We start from the raw sequence: 21,424 nt of genomic DNA on the forward strand, positions 1-21,424 counted from the left end.
GTGAAAATGACAATGACAATAAATTGTATTTGCATTAAACAATATCAAATGTTAACAGCAACAAATGATGAAAATTGTGGGCAGTTATAAGTCCTCTATCTTCCATTAAACATTGACGAATGGAATGCATCTTCAGTACAATCTGACTAAAGTTCAGCTCTACTTATTTCTGTTGTGTAGATCTGATGACGATATGCTTCGCCTTCTTTATCATTCATTCGGATTCCCGAGAAAGCTATTTCTAGTCATGCAATCAAACCGGTTTGACATAGACATGAGAAGAAGTATCAAATTTTCCAGGATTAAAATTAGAAACCGTATCGCTTTCAAAATTATGAAAGCTCGTCAATGATTGGTAGCGTCAAAGATCACCAGAAATGACTTCATATTTGGTCACGGTCAGATCTAAAAAGTGGGGCGTTATTAAGAGCTGAATTTAATCAGATTGTCTTCAGTAAGCAATAAAATGTCTATGGTACAAAATGCATACATTAAACACGAATAAATTGAAGTGTTCGGTCGTTTACTGAATTTACTAAGTTTACTACTGCAGAGAGAATATTTAATGATTTAGCTTGCAAAATAAGAAACTGAATAAAGAAATGTTTCAATAAACGTATTTAGTGAAAGTGATTAAATAAATGTATATATATATATAATGTAGTACCACGCAATTCAATTTACTCAAGTCCAAATTAAAATAAAGACAACAACAACGACAAAAAACAACAAAAAAGCAGAAACAACAACAACAAAAACAACAGAAAACAAGAAGAAGATTATTTCACGAAGAAAAGAAATATGATTAGTGTACATGTAGTTTAAAAAAAAAGATCTGGATGTAAGGTTATACACAGTTAATTTGATAAAACACGTGAGAATCGAAGTCTTATATGATTTAAAACGTTATTAATTACTAGTAATCTCCGAGTTGTTCCTTTTTTAATAGTTATTTTATGATTTCTCAGCATAACCCTCAGCTCTTTTCTAAACCTCTGGCCTGTTAAGCAGTATAGAAAGAAATGAATAGAATTGTTAATATACTGTAAAATATTAACAACAGCCCACCAGAAATTCTGCCAGGCTATTTCTTCTTGTGTTTCATCAGAAAACCAATACGTTTGTCCAATCAAAAACACCATGATTGGTGATGTTGTAATGAGAAAAACACCATTTACTGTTAGAAGCATAACTGTAAGTGTAGAAATCCTTCGAGCTGGTGAACGATTTTTGACCTTTGACGTCTGCCGCGATGTCTGCCGCGACGTCATTTGTGACGTAATTTCACGTGACAACATTTCACTTGTTTGCGTTGCGTCGTGTATTGTTATGGATTGAACGGTCAAATCTGAGTTACTTCTTCGTGTTAACGGGCTATCAAGCTTTGTTGCTAAAGATGGTGTCCGTGGTAATGTCTCTTGTGACAACATTTCACTTGTTTGCGTTGTGTCTAGCATCGTCATAGATTGAGCGTTCAGATCTGAATGAGCATCTCGTGCCAATGGGCTACTGAGCCTTGGTGCTAATGTTGGTGTTCGAAAGAATCCAAGTTTTCTTTGGGAACTGGTCATTTCGTAGATTATTTTTACGTTGCACGCTACCATAATTGAAAACGGAATAAAACAAAATGTTGAAAAATCAATCCAATGCCAAATATCTTTCATAAAATCATTTGGTTTGCTACCACACCTTATTTCCAAGGATCCGGCAAGCTCCACGTTCCAAAAGAAATGCATGTTCTTCACGACCAAGAGAAAAATAATCACGGCTATTACCAAGCCTGATCTTTTCAATGTGCACAAAATCCGTGCTTTGAATGGAACGAATACCGATAAAAATCTATCTATGGTCACGGTGACCAGAACCCAGACGGTGAAATCCAGGGATAAGTAGACTAAGAACGCGTGAATCTTGCAAGAAGCGTTGGAAAAACTCCTCACATCCACATCGAAAGCTTTTATTATCCAGTAACGTAGCAATCCAGTGTACAGTGTAAATAAATCACCAAAACTTAAACAGGTCAGGTAAAACATTGCTGTTGAAAAGCGAAATTTTGGACGCAGGAGGACACATATGGACATAACATTACCAAAAGTGCCCAATATAATAAGAATGGGTGAAACATAAATCCAAAGAAAGTTCCCTATATTGTACTGTATAAAGTCTTCAAGATCTTTCTCTGTTTCATTCATAGCTGAATAAAATCATTAAATCGCGTTGCTTATAAAGGTACGATCCCTGTAACGGGTATATTTAGGAACCTGATCAAGCTTAATATTTTATCAAAGTTCTCTATTTAACTAAATATGTATGTTGTTTGTCCGAATATCCTATTTATTAAATAAATTAGTCAATTCACATCTGTTGTATATAGCGGTTGAAAAACTTTGATCAGTAGTCTTAACATCTCACATTATATACACACTACAGCATAAAATTAATAAAAGAATTAAGATAATCCTCCAGTTTATCCAATTAAAACTGTAATTAATCTTTATAAATTTAGGTATGTATATTATAAATCTCTTGCTAACAATGATATACACATGAAAACATCTATTTATATTATAAATTAATTACGTGATGAATATCTGTATTTCTGAGAGACGGACATAAGTCATTAAGTGATTCGTCTACTTGGTTATTGGTAAGTGCTTCTAACAATGATCTTTTATCCTAAACGCCAACGTAAATTAAATAGATAAAAGTAATGTTATAATAATCTTATATTCAAAACTTGTTTTGCAGTAAGTATGAACAAGTTCTTTAAATACATAACAGTGTATACATACTATCATTAAATAATTTCTTTGTAGGCAACTCCCATAATCATATTTTCAAATCCTGTTTTGCGATATGAACAAGTTGTTTATATAATAGTGCATACATACTATCTTTTAAATTAAATCATTTCTTACTAGGCAACTCCCACAAATATCTTGAAAACGGAAGATTCCTCTCAAACAATGATAACAATTAAAATTAAATGAAATATGCAGATTCGACTTGTTCATGAGAGATAATGTAAAAGTGCAATAGCTGTCACAATCCTAGATTCGTCATAACCGGTATTCGACATAAAACTGACATTATTTTGATATGACATTTTATAGGTTTTTCATTATGATTTTAATATAGTAGGCTACATAAACAGGTAAAGTCAAAATTGAAATTGTTAGAAAAGTACTTATCTAGTTTCATGGTGGTGCTAAGAAATTTAGTATACGAAACAACTGAAATTTTCCTTTATATTATGACATTCTTTTCTTTAAAATGGTGTAGATTTAATTGGTATATATTTTTAGTGTAGATTTCCAATAATCAATCAGTAGATTCTCATTCATATTCCCTGAATCCGATAAACAAATCTGAAAACGAGGCTCTTGATATAAAGGTAATTTTATTTATTATAAGTAAGATCAATTTGTTTTCATTCTGGGAAAATTGACTGGCTTGATAGCATGGCTAAATAGCAAACAAAAACATTCGCTGAAATCAATGTCTAGTACAAACATGAACTTTAATGCAACTTGCGTCTCTATCATTTAATTATATATATACATATATAATTAACAATACCGGAATTTTATATTATTTCTGTGCTATTTCAATATGCAAAGTCCTTAGGCGCGCCTGATTAGAACGGTGAATATCTATTTGTAGTTTACAAATTGCCTCGTTTTAAAATATGCATCGTGTTTTAATTGCGTTTACTAACACCAGCTACGCCCACACTTCTCTTTGAATAAGAGTTAAAATCTAAAAAGAGCTGCAATGGGGTTCTGTAAAATCATGGAGAGTACAGTTTTTGTTATTTGCTCCTGGGCTTGCCTCTTTTTTATCTTTACTTATCAATCATTTACATGTAGATGTACATGTATGCATAATATTATCGTCATTTTTAATGATTCTTAAAGGGTGCCATTTGTGGTACATGCATTTAATTGCAATCAGTTATGCGCTGGAACAGTTTTAATTTGATCATTTATTTTTGTTTAGATACATTTAGAAACAAGCGATATACATGCATCTCGAGTTTTCAAAGTAGGCATTTTAATATTATGTATGCACTCGTCACTTTCTGTGAAGTACTTAAACCAGTGCATATTTCAACATTTTAAGGACGGCCAAAAAGCAAGCTCAAGCCTCTGGAAAGGTGACATCGTTCGAGGGCATTGAAAACAAGTATAAAAAGCTTAAAACTAAATGTCAGTTCATGAGTGATAATTCCGAGTGCCGAATTCAATCCCACTTTGTATATTAAAATTGTTAAGTCACCTTATGCTGAATTACAACACTTCCGCTTTAATTACAGATGCTATAAATAATAAAATTATTTTTTTTACATTTTATGTAAGAAAATGGCACAATTAAAGGGCCATTATGCTAAAGATATGCTTCTGTTTATATTTGGTGTCCTGTTAACCCATTACTCTATATACACGCCTTTTAACGCCTTTTTCATCCCAAATAAGTTGTCTCAAATGGTGAAAAAATGCCTTATTTAGGCCCCCAACACTTGTTTTTGTTTAAGAAATGTTGTTTAAAAAAGTGACAACTTTTTCGGCGCCGCCCCTATCCAAAAGAAAATTTGGACTTGTGAGATGCTAAAATGACCCCAGGTCAATCATAAGGTAACGTGTAGCCAACGCTGAAGAGCCTTTGACTATCTCAATCCATTGAGAAGTTGCAGCACTTTGAAATCTTTTTGATTGAAAAAAGTTTGATTCCCGGATGGTGTAGGTCTCTTTCACTGTGATTGATCATGAAACCGTTACTACGGTCATTCGAACCGTACCTTTGCTCTGGTACGTACATAACTTATCAATTCCTTGCAAGGTAAGCAGTACTGGTAAACTACTTGACAGCCTGCCCAGTACGAAACGCAGGCTGAACTGTTCTCTGGTAAATTCAAAGTAACTTACTGTCAAAATTCAGAGAGTTAACAACCAACACCACCAACATAAGTTATATTCTCATAATTACTTTAAAATAAATCTTGAATATTTCTATCAGATAATATCAACAACATACGAGTATGTACAAGTTTTATACATTTGAGCCGCGTCATGACAAAACCAACATAGTTGGTTTGCGACCAGCATGGATCCAGACCAGCCTGCACATCCGCGCAGTCTGATCAGGATCCATGCTGTTCGCTATCAGTTTCTCTACTTGTGATGGGGTTTGTAAGCCTTGATCAGACTGCGCGGATGCGCAGACTGGTCTGGATCCATGCTGGTCGCAAACCCATTATGTTGGTTTTGTCGTGACACGGCTCAAATGTTGAATATTTCTACCAGATAGCATCAACAACATACGAATACATATAAGTTTTATACATTTATAATTTTCAACTCATGCATCTTTTAAGTTGTTTCTCCATTAGTACTCGTTTACTGCCTATTGCCACATAAATATCGCAAGCGTTTTGAATAATGAAGGATAATGTCAAAGTTTTATTGCGTTTGTTTTTGCAGTTTTGTGTCCCTCTCAGTTACTATATTTTGCTGTTGTCATTTTCTGTATTGGATTATACTGTTCCGACGCAAAATCGAAGAACATTAAATGTAATTATTATAAAAAGCATAAAACAGTGATATGGCAAGACTTAAATCGGTTTAATAAATTCTAACATTTCCCCTTAGACCTATCTCTTGTTTGAAATTTCTTATATAAAACAGCTCACCAGGATGTTTTATTATTTCTGAAGATGTATAACAAACAGTTAAATACAAAAAGTAGATCAAACATTTATTGTCACGTATTTTGTAAGTAGTATTTCAACTAGGTGAAAGTAGTAATAAATTGGCGAAAAGAATAATAAATTGGCGTAAGCAGTAATAAACTGTCTTCAGTATTTATGACTGGGTATAAAACAATAAATGACAAGTGATTTGATTGTTGGGACAAATTTGTCTTATTTGATTAAATGATCGACACGCAGTAGTACTGTGGTAAAATCGATGTTTATACGGACAGTTTGACCTATTGTTTACCAATAAAGTAACACTAAATGTCAATAAAGATAGAATAAAATATTAATTAAATAATTGAATGGAAGTGCAAGAGACCAGTTCGATAGTAATTATAAACAAAGGTCTATGAAATTAATCTGAAAACTGAAACTTCCTGTCTGTTTGGTGCATTTGTGGTTTTATTGGTCTATAGTAAATAAAGAATACCAATTTAATAATAATAAGGAAAAAATTGTTTGAAATGTACACATTGTAATTAAAGAAAATAGGCGAATGCAAACTTTAAGTAGACATATTTTATAAAATGTGCTAACTGTACTTGTATTGGTCAAAACAGAAATAAATAAATAAAATATATTATATATTAATATATATTAATAATATTTATAGAATTAATGTAAGAGTATTATAAATATCCACAATGCATGTGACATTTTGTATTTTCTCAACATATTACTACCCTGATAATTACGGAATGAAGCTTATTACATTTTTTAAAAGTTATTAAATTTCATGGACAATAAGTATTTTAGGCAGTCTAATTGATATTTTCCTTTATTTAGAACTATATATTAAAAATGGAATATTTCGAAGGTATCATTTCTTTAAAATATTACATAACATATAAGATATAGTGGTTTAACGCCGACCACAAGTATTTCTTTTGATCACATGTTCTCACATATTTATTCTTAAAATTGATAAATATCAGAAAAAAAAATATCCATCGGAAGCACCAAAAGCAGCAAAATAACTTGAAAATTGCAGACTTGGTTTTATTGAGTTTGTACATGAGGGATTATGGAAAAGTGCAACATCCCTCACGCCCTCTAGCATCAGCTTGAGCGGTAGTCAATTTTTAACAGTGCCGAAATCAATGCATTTTTGTTCTAAAGTGCAAACATTATTTCCAGAATCAATGCAACAAAAAGCGATAATTATTTTTTTTTAAATGATAATGTTTACTGGAAATTTATTATACCTTCAACAGCTACTTATAAATTGCAAATTAAAGTATTAATGTTTTGTAAACTGCACACTTATTGAATGCATTAAAGAATTGCACACTTAAATTAATATACAAGTATGTATAAAATGTTGGTATTATAATAGCTGTTCCATGACGTTTTTTTTTAAAGAAATACTAATCTATTACTATATGACAGTTAAGAGGCTTTTGTCATACACCGAAAAGCCAAAGGTAAAACAAAACAGGTCAAGGTTAACCTGATCAAAACATTTTCTATATTCTCAAACAAATCATAAAATTACATTATCGGGATATACAAAAGCAAATATATACAGAGTGAACACATTTCGATATTAATGTTGAGGGTTGCAGATCTTTAGTTTATTACAAGTAACACGTAAGAAAATTACAATTAATTCAACTGACAATTTCTGGGAGATGGATAAACAGCTTATATTATATAGGATTCTGTGATAATATTATGAAATATTAAAGTAAATTAGTCTACAAAGTGCACAATTTTCATAAATAATATAAATATTGATCAAAACATCAGATCTGTTCCTATGAAATATTGCTCACAAATGTTTGTAAAGTTCAAAGTGATTTTGTAAGAACATCTATATGTTGAACAATGATATTTAGTTCTAGAACACACTATTTTCTGCTATATAATTATATATAATATCGGATCATGTGTCTTACGTGCCACAGACATCCATAAATAATTCTTTTATGGTTAGTTGTTATGTCTGATACTACATTCTTTAACCATAATTATTCTTTTTTATGCAGACCTTCCTTTTAAGACCATTTCACTTTAATAGTTAGACTTCAGTTCCACCAGATGGTTCTTTTACAACAGATATCTTATGCTTCCTCAGAAACATACTTTTCAGTTCGTTTCTAAATCTCGGACCGGTTACGCAATATAGAAAGAAATGAATTGAATTATTGATATATTGTAACATATTAACAACAGCCCACCAAAAGTTATGCCAGGCTATTTCTTCTGGTGTTTTATCTGAATACCAATACTCTTCTCCAATCAAGAATGTCTGAATTGGTGATGTTGTTACAAGAAAAACACAATTAACTGTCAGTAACATAGCTGTAAGTGAAGAAATCCTCCGTGCAGGTGAACGATTTCTAACCTGTGACGTCTGCCGCAATGTTTGTTGTGATGTCATTTGTGACGTAATTTCCCGTGTTTGCGTTGTGTCCTGCATCGTCATGGACTGAACGGCCATATCAGAATTACTTTCCCGTGTTAACGGGCTATCAAGCTTTGTTGCTAAATTTGGTGTCCGATAGAAATCATTGTGTTTATCAAGCTTCTTTTGAGAACTGACCATTTCGTAAATAATCTTTATATTGCATGCTATCATGATTGAAAATGGAATCAAACAAAATGTAGAAAAATCAATCCATGGCCAAACATATCTTAAAAAGTTATTGGCAGCTTCCGTTTTGGCATCACACCTGAATTCCCAGGTATTTACAAGTTGAAGGTTCCAAAAGAAATGCATGTTCTTGATGACCAAGAAAACTATGATAGCTGCTATAACCCAGCCTGCTCTTTTCAAAGTGCACAAGATCTTTGCTCTGAATGGAATCGATACTGATAAACATCTATCTATTGTCACAGACACCAATACCCAGACAGTAAAATCAAGGGACAAGTAGACTAAAAACGTATGAATCTTGCACGAAGCGTTTGAAAAATGTCTCACGTCTACATCGAAAGCTTTACTTATCCAGTAACGTAATAATCCAGTGTACAGTGTAAACAAATCACCAAAACTTAAACAAGTTAGATAAAACATTGTTGTCGAGCAACGTAATTTTGGACGTAGGAGAACACATATTGAAAGAAAGTTTCCAAATGTTCCAACTATTATAAGAATTGGTGAAACATAAATCCAAAGATAGTTTCCTATGTTATACTGCCTAAAGTCTTCAAGTTCTTTCTCCGTGGTGTTCATAGCTGTAAAATCATTAAATTATTCCATTTAGTAAGTTGTTTTGCACATCAAAAAATACGATACGTAATTAATATGTCATTATATTGTCCGAATGTCCTATAAATGTCATAAAACTGTCAATGCACATTGTAACGTAACCTTTCAAAACACATTGCAACGAAGGTCTGCGCATTCTTTATTCTTTATTTCTTGACATGTCTTAATCCTGTGTAATATCATATCATATACTTCAGCGATCTTTTTTATGCCCAATAAATATTTGTGTCTTGTTTATTCAATTCGAAAAATCATAACTTAAAAAAAAATAACTTTAAGGTAGCGAAATCAAATTGTTTCAGGTTTTTGATAAACCGTCATGATATTTTATTGAATCTTTAAATTAACGTTTTCATTTTGTTTTAAATCTTATCTTTACATACTATTGAAACTGTTTGTTCATAAGATACATCCACAATTTTGAGCACATTTTCCGGCTTTTAAAATGTTCGGAAATATTTGAATATGATTCCGTAACTCCATTCACTACAAAAGATGTCTGAAACTCAATTAATTTGCGCTGGTATAAGGTTCCATAAATCGTATCCCAACGAAGATTTGATTGTTCACATTTGCATATCAACACTACCACTCGACTGTTTTATTACGCCTTTTGTTTATATCAGTTTAACACAACGGTTCGCAATCAGTGTATTCTGAGTACCCGTTTATTTAATCTAGCGTTACATAAATGTTTCTGACCAGCTTAGTCAACACGCTTTTCATTGTTAATGGTATAAAATTATCATTTATGATTACCATTATTTAGCGCGTGCCTATTGCCGCCATAAATATTTACAATCGTGTTGTCAAGTTTGGTTTTATTTTCAAATTATTACTTCCTAAGTTTGTAGAGTGGATAATGAAGTCGGTTGTTCAAAGTTTTATGGGTCTTATCTATAGATGACCGACAAAGGTTGCAGCAAGGTTGCATGCAATGAGTAAGTGTTTGCTTTAAATTGGACCCAAGTATTCATGGACTAAAACACTTTTCTCATAAATGTCCTATTTATTTTGTCTTAAGTATTTTTGGACTTCATGGATATACATTAATAATAAATTCGATAACAGGAGTGAACTGCACTATCATTCTATTTAGAAATAAATACTCATTCTTCTGCCATTATTAAAGATGATTTCGAAATACGTCAGACAGGAAAGGAAGATAATGTAAATCACCGATAAATGCTTGGATATGTTCTTTGCTATTTCCATGCCTGTGTAAAACCATCTTATTGACGAGGCAATGCCAGAATAAACAGCAGATAAGACTTTGGCTCGGTGTCCCTGCTTTCACCTGCACTGCCAAAGGAATACGGACTGAGGTCTAAATGGAATGATGCATAATGATTTAAATGTAATGAATGCTTGTTATAATATAATGTTTAATGCCACTGTTCATATATGTATAGTTTTGGAAAAAGTCTCTCATAAACTGTTTACTGTTCAAATGTTTTTCCCCAATTGATTTTTCACTGTATCTTTTGTCTACTATGTACCAGCAAAGCTGCATTATGAATTTAGAGAATCATCAGATTTTGAGCCATTTTATTAGAAGGCTATTGTTCACATGAACTCATAAGTTGGTAGATTTTGAAGAGTTAAGAAATCTTACATACGACTGAAAAATTTCCAGAAATAATGCAAACACGATTGTAAATATTTGTCACTATTTCGCTAGCAAAACTCCTCTCCAAATTACATATATGCCTTAATAAGATCTTTTTTTCCAGCTTTCATGTAGATGCATCGGCGGCATGAATACTTCGTCATTTATCTTATTTACATTTTTTCCTTTAAACGATAACAGACACATTTTGAGCGAAATAAATTGAGGGTTGACGTTTCCGTTTTGTTTTTAGTTACGAGGGTGTGTAATGCAATATGGTCAATAAAGTAACACTAAACAATTTGCTAACATCCCTCATGCCCCTTTCACCGGCCTGAGCGGTACTCAATTTTCTGCACTCAAAGGTGCAGGATTCAATTGTCCCGAATGACCAGAAAAACAACATACTGAAGTGATAACAACGCTTCCAAATAATCGTTTGCTACAGAAATATAGATGTTTAATTACATTTTTAAACGCTTTAACAGTGTCATCCTTAGCTATACCTTCAATAACGGACAAATGGCCAATCAATGACCATTTCTACTCAGAAAGCATTGACCTGCAAGGTGTTTTTGACAGTCTAGGAGATGGGAAAAAGTCACAGGGTGCTACGTCTGGAGATTACGCTGGATATTTAAGAAAGTTTTTTTCTTGAAAATAAATCAATCACAGTAGCTATATTACTAATACTTTATTGTTGCGATAAATAATACAAATATAATTATAACCATAAAAAGCAGAATTTTTTGCGTTCTGCTTGTGCCTTTATGTCTGCACGTATTTCAGCACCATTAACTGAGTGTTCACTGGCCATACGTTTGATGAAGTTACGCCTGTATGTCAATAAAATTCTTAATCGGTTGACTACACATTATGATTTGGGCACCATTTAAAGGAGATACTTTGAAGCATAGCATTGTTTATACAAACACACGAATCACCAGCCAAATTAGATAATATACTTCATATTGCATTACATTTTGACTCACCGTCGTATTTGTCCGTGAATATGAACTTTTATTTTACAATTTTGAGGCTTATCAGCTTACAGTCACGGTACTTAGAATATTCTGCTGATAATGTGTTATTGTTATGCAAGTTGGTAGTTATAAGAGATAAATATGGCTTCTACAAGTAGCACTGTACCTTTAAGGAATTACTTACAATTTTCTGCTGGATTTTAATTTCATTAAATATACACACAATTATAACTACACGCATTCACTTTCTTTAATTTGCAATTTTGAGAATTCATGCAGACGTAAAAACCCGAATTTATGAAATTAAGATCATAAAAGCGTGAATTTATAAAGTTGAAATAGTAAAGTAAATGCTCATGTTGTGAAAACGTTGATATGTGATTAGAACATGAAATCATAAATTCACAAGGTTGAAATCGTTGAATTTGTAAAACTGAAACATAAGCCGTAATCTATCACTACCGGCAAGTGGTCAGATAAATAAAGATAAGTAATGTATTCAAATAATAATTAATAATTAATCATCTCCAATATGAATCTATAGTTATATCATAATGAAAGTTTTCAGTAATATTTATCATTTAAACTTTTGTTCCACCAGACTGTCCTTTTACAATATCAAGGAGCATCGTCTTCAGTTCGTTTCGGAATATCGGACCTGTCAAACAGTAAAGAAAGAAATGTACAGCGTTGTTAGTATATTGCAACATATTCACAACAGCCCGCCAAAAATTACACCAGGCAATTTTTTCTTCTGGTGTTTTATCAGAATACCAATATTCTTTTCCAATCAAAAACGCTTGAATTGGCGATGTTGTTAAAAGGAAAACACAATTAACAGTCAGTAACATAGCTGTCAGTGAGGAAATCCTTCGTGCTGATGAACGTTTTTTGACACGTGACGTTTGCTGCGATGTCTGATGTGACGTCATTTGTGACATCATGGACGTCGACTGAACAGACTTTTCAGAACTATTATCCTGTGATAACGGGCTATCATGCTTAGGTTTTAAAGTTGGTGTCCGATAATAATCTTTGTGTTTGTTCAGCTTCTTTTGAGAACGGATGATTCTGTAAATGATTTTGATATTGCATGCTATCATAATGGAAAACGGAATCAAACAAAATGTTGAAAAATCAATCCATGGCCAAACATATTTCAAAAGGTTACTGACTGCTTCCGTTTTGGCATCACATTCCGACGTATCGACAAGTTGAAGGTTCCAAAGGAAATGCATGTTCTTGATGACCAGCAAAAATAAGATAACAGCTATTACATAGCGCGATCTTTTCAGAGTGCATATAATCTTAGCTTTGAATGGCATGGACACCCGCAAACATCTATCTATTGTCACAGACACCAGAATCCAAACAGTGAAATCCAGGGATAAGTACACTAAGAACGCATGAATCTTGCAAGTGGCGTTTGAAAAATGTCTCACGTCCACATCGAAAGCTTTACTTATCCAGTAACGTAACAATCCAGTGTACAGTGTAAACAAATCACCAAAACTTAAACAAGTTAGATAAAACATTGTTGTCGAGCAACGTAATTTTGGACGCAGGAGAACACATATGGATAGAATGTTCCCAAATGTCCCAACTATTATAAGAATTGGTGAAACATAAATCCAAAGAAAGTTCCCTATATTGTACTGTCTAAAGTCTTCAAGAGTTTTTTCCGTGACATTCATAGTTTCAGAAATTAATACAATTTAGCTTTTTAATGACTCCTTTCTACACAAAAACACACCGAAGTAAATATATCATATGTCTTTCCGAATTTAGTATTTTATTCTTTGCTATTGTCAATATTGTTATAATGCAAATTGTTAAGAAAATTGTCAATGTTTTAATAATTTGTAGATTTGGGTATGCGTGTTATATGGCAGATACAAATATTTAAACTAGTTTATTCTTATCAGGTAACTTATACATATGCCTTTTGTCGTTTGCCAATTAATAAACACATTGTTTGTTAATCTAATGTTCAACTCACACTAGTATTTTGTATAAACAATTTAGAAATTTATTCTACAAATTTAGCAAAATCAATTAATATCACTTTGCGAATATCCGTAATTTTACTCACACCAATAAAGCTTAGTATTCACTTTTATATGTTGTTAATATTTGTTCTATTATAAGTTCATTGAAACCTTTTCCTTGCTAAAGTTACATAATGTTATTTATTTTCTACATTGTGTTTGTTTTAAAACATGTTCGGATTCTTTAAAAAATGAATCTGCTCAGTCAGCTAACTGTGAAATATGCAACAAACGCACCATAATCACACCCTTTTAAAGTTTCCACTATGAGAAGTATCTCACTAGAGACTTGCTATTTTCATATGAATTTCACTACTTCAGTGTTTGTTTGTAATTATTTATTTAACACTTATCGCAACTACTACATTTGAAGTACCCGTGTGTTTATCATAGCCCAGGTACATAATTCATTCATGGAGTATTTCTGGCTAAACTTTATACACTCAGAATTTATTTTAGTTGGATTGTGTAGGAAGCTATTAGCTTATTGACATACTTTCGAATCCGTTCCTAGAACCAACCAGTACTGAGCAATGAGTGTAAAATTTCTTGCTCATGGAAACAACGACTTGCCCCTGACGGATTTTGAACCCCATGCGGCAAGCGTTCATTAGATTACTTATCAGACGCGTTAACCACTCGAACATCATAACTTATACATGCATCATAATTTTCCTTGTTAAAGGCAGGCATACATTTATCATATCTGATCGCGTGCCTATAGTCACTGTTAAAATTTACAATTTATATTCAAATAAAAGTATAACCATTTATTTTATTTGACCAAGAATTTGTGTATAAATCAGAATTGATACGTTTGAAAACAGAGTAAAGCAACGATATATTATGTCTTGTATTTGCTGTATCGGATTAAACTCAGGCGTCATGTATTTCTATCAAATAGGGAGATGTCGTGCTACTAGAAGAAAGCCCCTAAACAATCGTAAACGGCAACAGTGCTAATTATGATTCGCTAAAATATAGCCATTGCCAATATCGCAAGATGTGATATATGACTTAGACTTTATGGAAAATAAATTTTTTATTACCTCCCTTTATTTACATGAAATGTTAAATTCGGTATTATCTTTAAAAATAATGCTTTTTGGGCTTTACAAAATTGATAAATCTTAATTTGAGCATCGTATTTAGGATATAAACCAATAAAAATGTTTGTTACTCATTTAAGATAATCCACCAACCTGAGATCTATCTACATTTTCATGCAATGATACTTAAAAATGCACAAAATCATTATACGGAACTAATGGAAAATCATTATTTTTACTCTGTAATGAAGAACGCACTGAAACTTAGAATTGAAATAAATATATTATGAAACATGAGCATGTACAACGTTAATTGCTGTTATATACAGTAAATGTCCTTGTATCTGTTTTACGTTTATGTGTGTTCTTTTATGAAAATATACATTTATTTAATATTATTGGACACGGTATCTTTTCGTTCAATAAGACGTAGCATATACCATTTTGCCTTGTTGATCACCGTTAAAGAGTATTTTTCATCTGTAGTTAACAGTTAAAACAATTGAAATAAAAGCAAACTGCGGAGAGATATTAACAGTATTTTAGCACATAGTGCATTCATGATTTTATGAAAATTTATCTATCTAAATTTTAATTATATATGTATAATAACACAATTAATAAACGATTTAAACACTACGCTTTTCAAGTAATCGGCATACAATTGGACACCAAAAAAACACCCCAAAAAACGACCTCTCGTCCAGTCAGTACTTGCGTGTTTAATTTTATTATATCTAGACTATTTATCACATACTAGTAGATAACATGTTAAAAGCGTTTCTTAAAATTACCGTCTTTGTGTACAGCAAAACCCGAACAACTGTCAATTTGAAATCTTTAAAAATTTGAGGTTTAAGGACGAACGGATTCAGTTGTTTACTTTAGAAAGAAACTAACAACAACAACAGCTTGACTCCTTAAGCAGACAAAGACGTGTGTATTATCGTATTTAATGAATAATTCGCAACTAGAGAAAATAAGAATCCCTAAAGAAAGTCCCAAAAACGACAAAATTGAAAATGTTGCAGGCTCAGTTTGATTGGGTCTGTTGTCAAGGGCTAACTACCGCCCACGTCCCTCCCGTAGCACCGGCTTAAGCAGAATTCAACATTTAAACATGAAACTGGTTTTTGAATTTAGAAACATCCGGAGATGTGTTCATACGGCGGTTATCATGGAACCTTCAATGTGGCACGGTAGTGTAATTCCATGAAAAGCGGCGTATGGTCCCCAAGTAATAGAAAGCGTGTGCCCTTAACGAGAAAACAATTGGCGGAACTAAACATAATGGAATTTTGGAAGGGAATCAGAGATTATGAACGCAAGATCTCTGTTGAATTGGAATTTACAATTCAGGATCGGAGCAGTACCTCTAGACGCTTGCAGAAATAACGGTCACACAATAGACAAATATCCTTTTTTTCGCCGATACTTACCATTTTTCATTCATTATCGTATATAAATCTGTGATGAATAAGTTGTTTTAAAAAGATTTTCATTCCGTTGGCCGCAAAAGCGAGATTATATCATTTAATCATACAATGGTCTTTAGAGGGATATTTAGTGTGGTGTTTTAGCCTTGAATTTGACACTATAGAGAGAACGAATACTCATTTGTTCATCATGTCTGCTTATGCAAATTTACATTGTTATTTTGTAATTAGTGTAGATAGGGAAAAATCACCCACGGATGAATAAACTAATTAAAGGCATTTACCATTACATAACTTAATGATATATCAAAATTATTATTATGTTTCCACTAGATAAAGTGGTCTTTTTAAGTATGATTTGATTAATAATAGCCGAAGGAGAAAAGAAAAAGCCTTTTTGATAATTTGAAACCTATTGTTAGAAATATTAATATGAGTAATTTCTATACAGCAGCACTTGTTTTTGGAATAACGCTGACTCGTGTATCAGGTAAGATTTCTCATGTTAGTACATAAAAAGTTATATTTCAACTATATTCTGATCGTCCTTTTCATGTTTTCATGTCTTCTGCAGAAATATACAGTGATACTCCATCTTACGGGCACTCCTTTAGTTAGGACATATCGATCGTCAGGGTATCTTCATAAAAACGGACAATATAAGATCTTCTTGATTTGTTATTTTTCGTATTAAAATCAACAATACCTGAACTGAGACTATCTTACTTGTAAGCAATACATGATTGAACAAAATGATAATTGAAAACAAATTTATGTCACTATAGTACATTTTGAGTAATCGATCAGAATGCGACATTTTTTGCTCTTTTTTTGGTCATTTTCGAGACAACGTGCTAAAAATTAAGCATTTTGATAACTTATTTTGTATAATTTATTTATTGTTATCTCGTTTTAGTTACTTTGCAAAGCGTTAAAAAATTCTATCCAGCAGCCAATATACTATAATACAGCAGCCAATATACTATGCATACTACATTAATATATTGCATATTAAACATGTTGAAACAATGGGGAGCAAAAACTTTGGGACAATTTCTACCTTTTACCATTAGCAGCTATAGTATTAAAAAATTACATAAAAGTTCAACAAATATTGCAACCTACAAGGGAATAATAATATCTGTAAATAATAAAAAACAATCTTGCCACGGTTTTGAATGATCTGCTTTTGAAAATGAGCTACAAACTCATTTTTATTGGCAGATTACTCAAAAAGTGGTGTATTGGAACACGCAACTGTTAACAGGAACTTGTTTTTATTATGCTTTCTTATAATAATTCAAAGTTCAAGAAAATTCTTGGCACTTATTTCAACTATTTACCTATGTAAAAGTGCAGTACTATTTGCTATAAAATATCAAATTAGCGGTTGACTAACTTTGACATATTTCAGACCTGACTTTTTTCTGCGATAAAGTTACAAAATTTTCAAACAATCTATAAAATATATTGACCAATAATCTTTTTTCTGTATTTACTTAGTCTATATTTACTTAGACAATAACTAAGATGTAGGTGACCTGTTAAAAATGTGGTTAAATGTTTTTACGAAATAATTTTGAGATGACAGATAGTTAATATTACCATGCACTTTTTAATTTAAATGGTGTAAAAATTAAATGGTCGATATGCGTTATGCAGATTTGAAAAAAGAACAGAAAGAGAAAAACAACAACAACGTAGAAGAAAAAAAAAACAAAACAAAAAACAACAACTTTTTTGAGGCCCCAACTGGGTAACCCCGTTTATTTACCCCGTAATAGGTATGAGATGGTCGGGGTCATCCCCCTCATACCTTACATTATTTATACATGCATATCACATTGTAATATTTACAAATAAATTATCATAAAAATACCTTAAACTTCTATCACATTAATTAGAGAAGGTTTACAAATTATCTATTTTACACATGTATGTAAGTTATTTATTTAAAAGAAATACATCACATAAATATAGAATACCAGTGTAATTTATTCAAGTAACAATCTTACAATTTGCCATCTTTTAATTTCAGAGTCAGTCAAATCTGCATTTTTGTAAATAGTCCAAGCTAATTTTAGGTTATTTTTAAAGTCATGAAATGTGGGTAGCATTTTTTCTCTAAGACAAATATATGTATTTTCCCCCACAAACTATTAAATTGATACATGTAACTATAGTCCCCTTATCAGATAAAAATCTTAAAACGAGGCTATTAATTTAAAATAACGTAACATTGTTCAATCGTTGAAAATGGAAATCGAATATATATTATTAAAGCAACGAATTGCTCGTGGTTGAGCTTTATAAATTTGTTGACTTAATTGCAAATATATTATTCATGACTGTTAACTCTGCAGGCTTGGTAAAGAAGTGGCATATGTGCATGTCTGCAATTGAAACACTTAATTTTCATGATAAGTGATTGATTCCAATGATTATATTTTTTCAGGTGTTACTTAAACAGATACAATTTTAAGCCAATGTAATGTGGTTAAACGGCAGCTTGCATTGATCACCCTCAAAATGCCAAGTCTTACCGATTCTAAAATTTTTTCCGTGATGAGCGTTCTTTAAGGCTTCCGTATGGTAACCGCCGTATGAACACATCTGCCCATTTTAAATTCAAAAATTATACCAATACCATGAATAAATGTTAAATTCTACTTAAGTCGGTGTCTGGGTGCATGGACAGTAACTTGCACTTTCCAGTACCGTCCATGAAAAGCCTCAATCAAACCGTCTCTGCAACATTTTCAATTTTGTCGTTTTGGGCGTTCTTAAAGGTTCCGTTTTTCTCTATTTTATTACATTCCATTTATTGTATTTGAAATAGAACTTTAAATATTTATACATTTGATGAAATGTTGAAGTATTAAATAATCACTTATTTGAAATAAGATCCTTGAATTTATGGAAAAATATTTGTAAAAAGAACTGTTATTTTTTATATAATTTTATGTTCAATGGATTTTACAAAATATGAACAAAAAAGAGTTATTATGGCCAACTTTAACCACTTTAATTATGACAATACAATAAATTGTAGTACATGTACATAATGGAATTCCACTGAAGTCCAACAGCCTAGAAAAGAACCACTGAAATTGGAATCTTTACATAGACCATCTAACGGACTTAAAACAGAAAGATATGCAAAATATAATTGAGAAATATACTCTGAAATTAAATTGAAAATCGTACTTTTGTGCTAGCCCGATATTTAGGTAACTTTCCTTAATTAAAATAATTATTCTGGAATAACGGAGTTGTTGGGTGAATTATATGAAATTTTGCACACAGTATCAGTAGGTGTGGCAGCTGTAAAAAGTTTTGTTATATTTTTCTGGTCCTTCGGGATCATTGATTTCAGCACTTTTAAGTGTTTTAAAATTGAGTACGGTGTCCCTCATGTACAGACTCAATCAAACTGAGTCTGCAATTTTCATGTAATTTTCTTGTGATCAATGCTTTCGAGGGATCACTTTGTTTCCAGTAACCAGTGCATATTTAAGTGGTCTTCATGAAAAGGTGAAAAATAACAGCTATTGTTTTAGCTATGATATTTACATTGTAGTTTATAATTGATATATAACAGTGGCATACAATGACTGTTTCTTTTGCTCAGTTGGTTGTCCTGTTGAAACTTTAGTAAATTGTGATGGTGGTTTATGTACAAAGGCAGTTGATGACACAGGTGGTAGGTTCCTTTTCTAATTTGTTTTTGATAATTTTTTTCTAGTGTAAATCTAGTACAAAACGTGTATCCTGATAATATATTCATTCATGCCAACTGTGACATTCTGCGAAGGAAACGTTTAAAAAAAACAACTATTAGTAAATAAAACAATGTGGCCATACCATGTGACTTTTCGGGTAATCGCATTTTCGCCATATCTGATAAAAAGCGGTTGAGTAATAAATAAGTTATAAATAAAAACATACCTGAATCGGGTGAAAAACCAACGTGCTCCGTACCCGCAAATTCACGTGGTATGGCCACATTGTAAAAGGAAAACAGAAAGAAAATACTAATTATTTTCAACTTGTCAAGACATTTCTTTACTCATTATACAAATATTACTTTTGTGCATTAACAGATGCCATTTGTCTTGGCTAGTATGGAAATCATCTTTAAACATTTTATAATTTCGTTTATTCATTCATTTTTCAAACTTCAAGTTATCAGCAAAGGATGCATACAAGAGGAAAAAACTGTAGGTTGCACAACGATCAGCGGTAGCAGAACCGTCAAAAACAGCAGCAGCAGCAGCAGCAGTAGCGGCGGCAGCAGCAGCAGCAGTAAAAACAAAGAAAGACACCTAGTGCTTTGTGTATGTAAAGGACATATGTGTAATGGGAGCATTGCTCACACAACAACAGCAGTAACATCGATGTTGCCCGTTATTGCCTTCGTCGTGTTAATACTTTGATTTATACTACCGCACGTTTGTCACGTTGCTTTTCATTGGATAAACGTGACGTTTAATACTGCAATTCTGTAACGTCGCATTTCATTTGATAATCGTGATGTTCAAAGCGGCTCGGGTAATATTTTCAAACAACCATTTATATAGGGCCATATAACCTGCCAAAAATCTTTATAACTAACAGTATACATGGCTGCTGTCAATTATAATGTTAAGGCAGTAACCTTACGTAATTTCCCAAGACACACTATCGACATTTTAAAGTATTGTTTTAACTTTGTGCAAAGTCTTAAAGAACGTAATCATTTTCGCCCCGTTTGAGGTGCCATGCAAGAGTGAAAATGACATTGAACGCATAATAGTTGTGAGATGAAGCTGAATAAAGCGAAACATGTTTTGATACTTAAATTTGTGTTGGTTTTTGATCCAATTGTCCTATGTAATATCTGTAGTAGAAATACAATTTTATTTTGTTGAAAACCCTATCTTTGTATAACAGTAGCAAACATACTCAGTTTGGATGGCTATTTATTACTGATCGCTGCTTAAAGTGACTTGTTAACATAAAATTACACGGATAATAAATTGATTTAGAATAACAAAGGAGTTTTTCTTTTGGAAATGATACATATTTCTGTGACTGTAAAACATATCTTCGAGTTGTATAAGTTTGACTTTTTTAAGAAGATAAGCAGTGACGTACGCAGGCACAGCTTGACAGGGGATCGGTTTCAAACTGGTGACCTTAATCCAATAGTAAATTGAACCTTATATTAATAATATAAAATTACAAATAAGCTGTTTTCTTAAAGTTATATTGATATATGTATGAATAAATTAATTAATGTTATTTCTGACTAAGTCTCATCTTTTTAGTTACAAGTTTTTCACGTAGAA

The 21,424-nt window shown here is 32.1% G+C and overlaps 3 protein-coding genes across 3 annotated transcripts; all 3 read right to left on the bottom strand.

Annotated features, from left to right (window-relative positions):
- Nucleotides 1-820: 820 nt before the first annotated feature.
- Nucleotides 821-2,512, bottom strand: LOC132735284 (uncharacterized). Its single transcript, XM_060722225.1, has one exon. It carries the CDS (start codon nucleotides 2,190-2,192, stop codon nucleotides 858-860), a length of 1,335 nt encoding a protein of 444 aa, XP_060578208.1. The 5' UTR covers nucleotides 2,193-2,512; the 3' UTR covers nucleotides 821-857.
- Nucleotides 2,513-7,775: 5,263 nt separating this feature from the next.
- LOC132735313 (G-protein coupled receptor dmsr-1-like) lies at nucleotides 7,776-9,450 on the bottom strand. The gene has a single exon (XM_060722258.1). It carries the CDS (start codon nucleotides 8,931-8,933, stop codon nucleotides 7,776-7,778), a length of 1,158 nt encoding a protein of 385 aa, XP_060578241.1. The 5' UTR covers nucleotides 8,934-9,450.
- Nucleotides 9,451-12,129: 2,679 nt separating this feature from the next.
- LOC132735151 (FMRFamide receptor-like) lies at nucleotides 12,130-13,804 on the bottom strand. Its single transcript, XM_060722067.1, has one exon. The coding sequence runs from the start codon at nucleotides 13,253-13,255 to the stop codon at nucleotides 12,143-12,145; it is 1,113 nt and encodes a 370-aa protein (XP_060578050.1). The 5' UTR covers nucleotides 13,256-13,804; the 3' UTR covers nucleotides 12,130-12,142.
- Between the last annotated feature and the right edge of the window lie 7,620 nt (nucleotides 13,805-21,424).

This window comes from Ruditapes philippinarum, unplaced genomic scaffold, assembly GCF_026571515.1.
Source record: "Ruditapes philippinarum isolate M1 unplaced genomic scaffold, ASM2657151v2 ctg1521_1_1_1_1, whole genome shotgun sequence".
Lineage (NCBI taxonomy): Eukaryota > Metazoa > Mollusca > Bivalvia > Venerida > Veneridae > Ruditapes > Ruditapes philippinarum.

Bases quoted from the DNA above. Each gene is read 5' to 3' on its own strand.
- LOC132735151 (XM_060722067.1), bottom strand. From the start codon at position 13,255: ATGAATGTCACGGAAAAAACTCTTGAAGACTTTAGACAGTACAATATA.
- LOC132735313 (XM_060722258.1), bottom strand. From the start codon at position 8,933: ATGAACACCACGGAGAAAGAACTTGAAGACTTTAGGCAGTATAACATA.
- LOC132735284 (XM_060722225.1), bottom strand. From the start codon at position 2,192: ATGAATGAAACAGAGAAAGATCTTGAAGACTTTATACAGTACAATATA.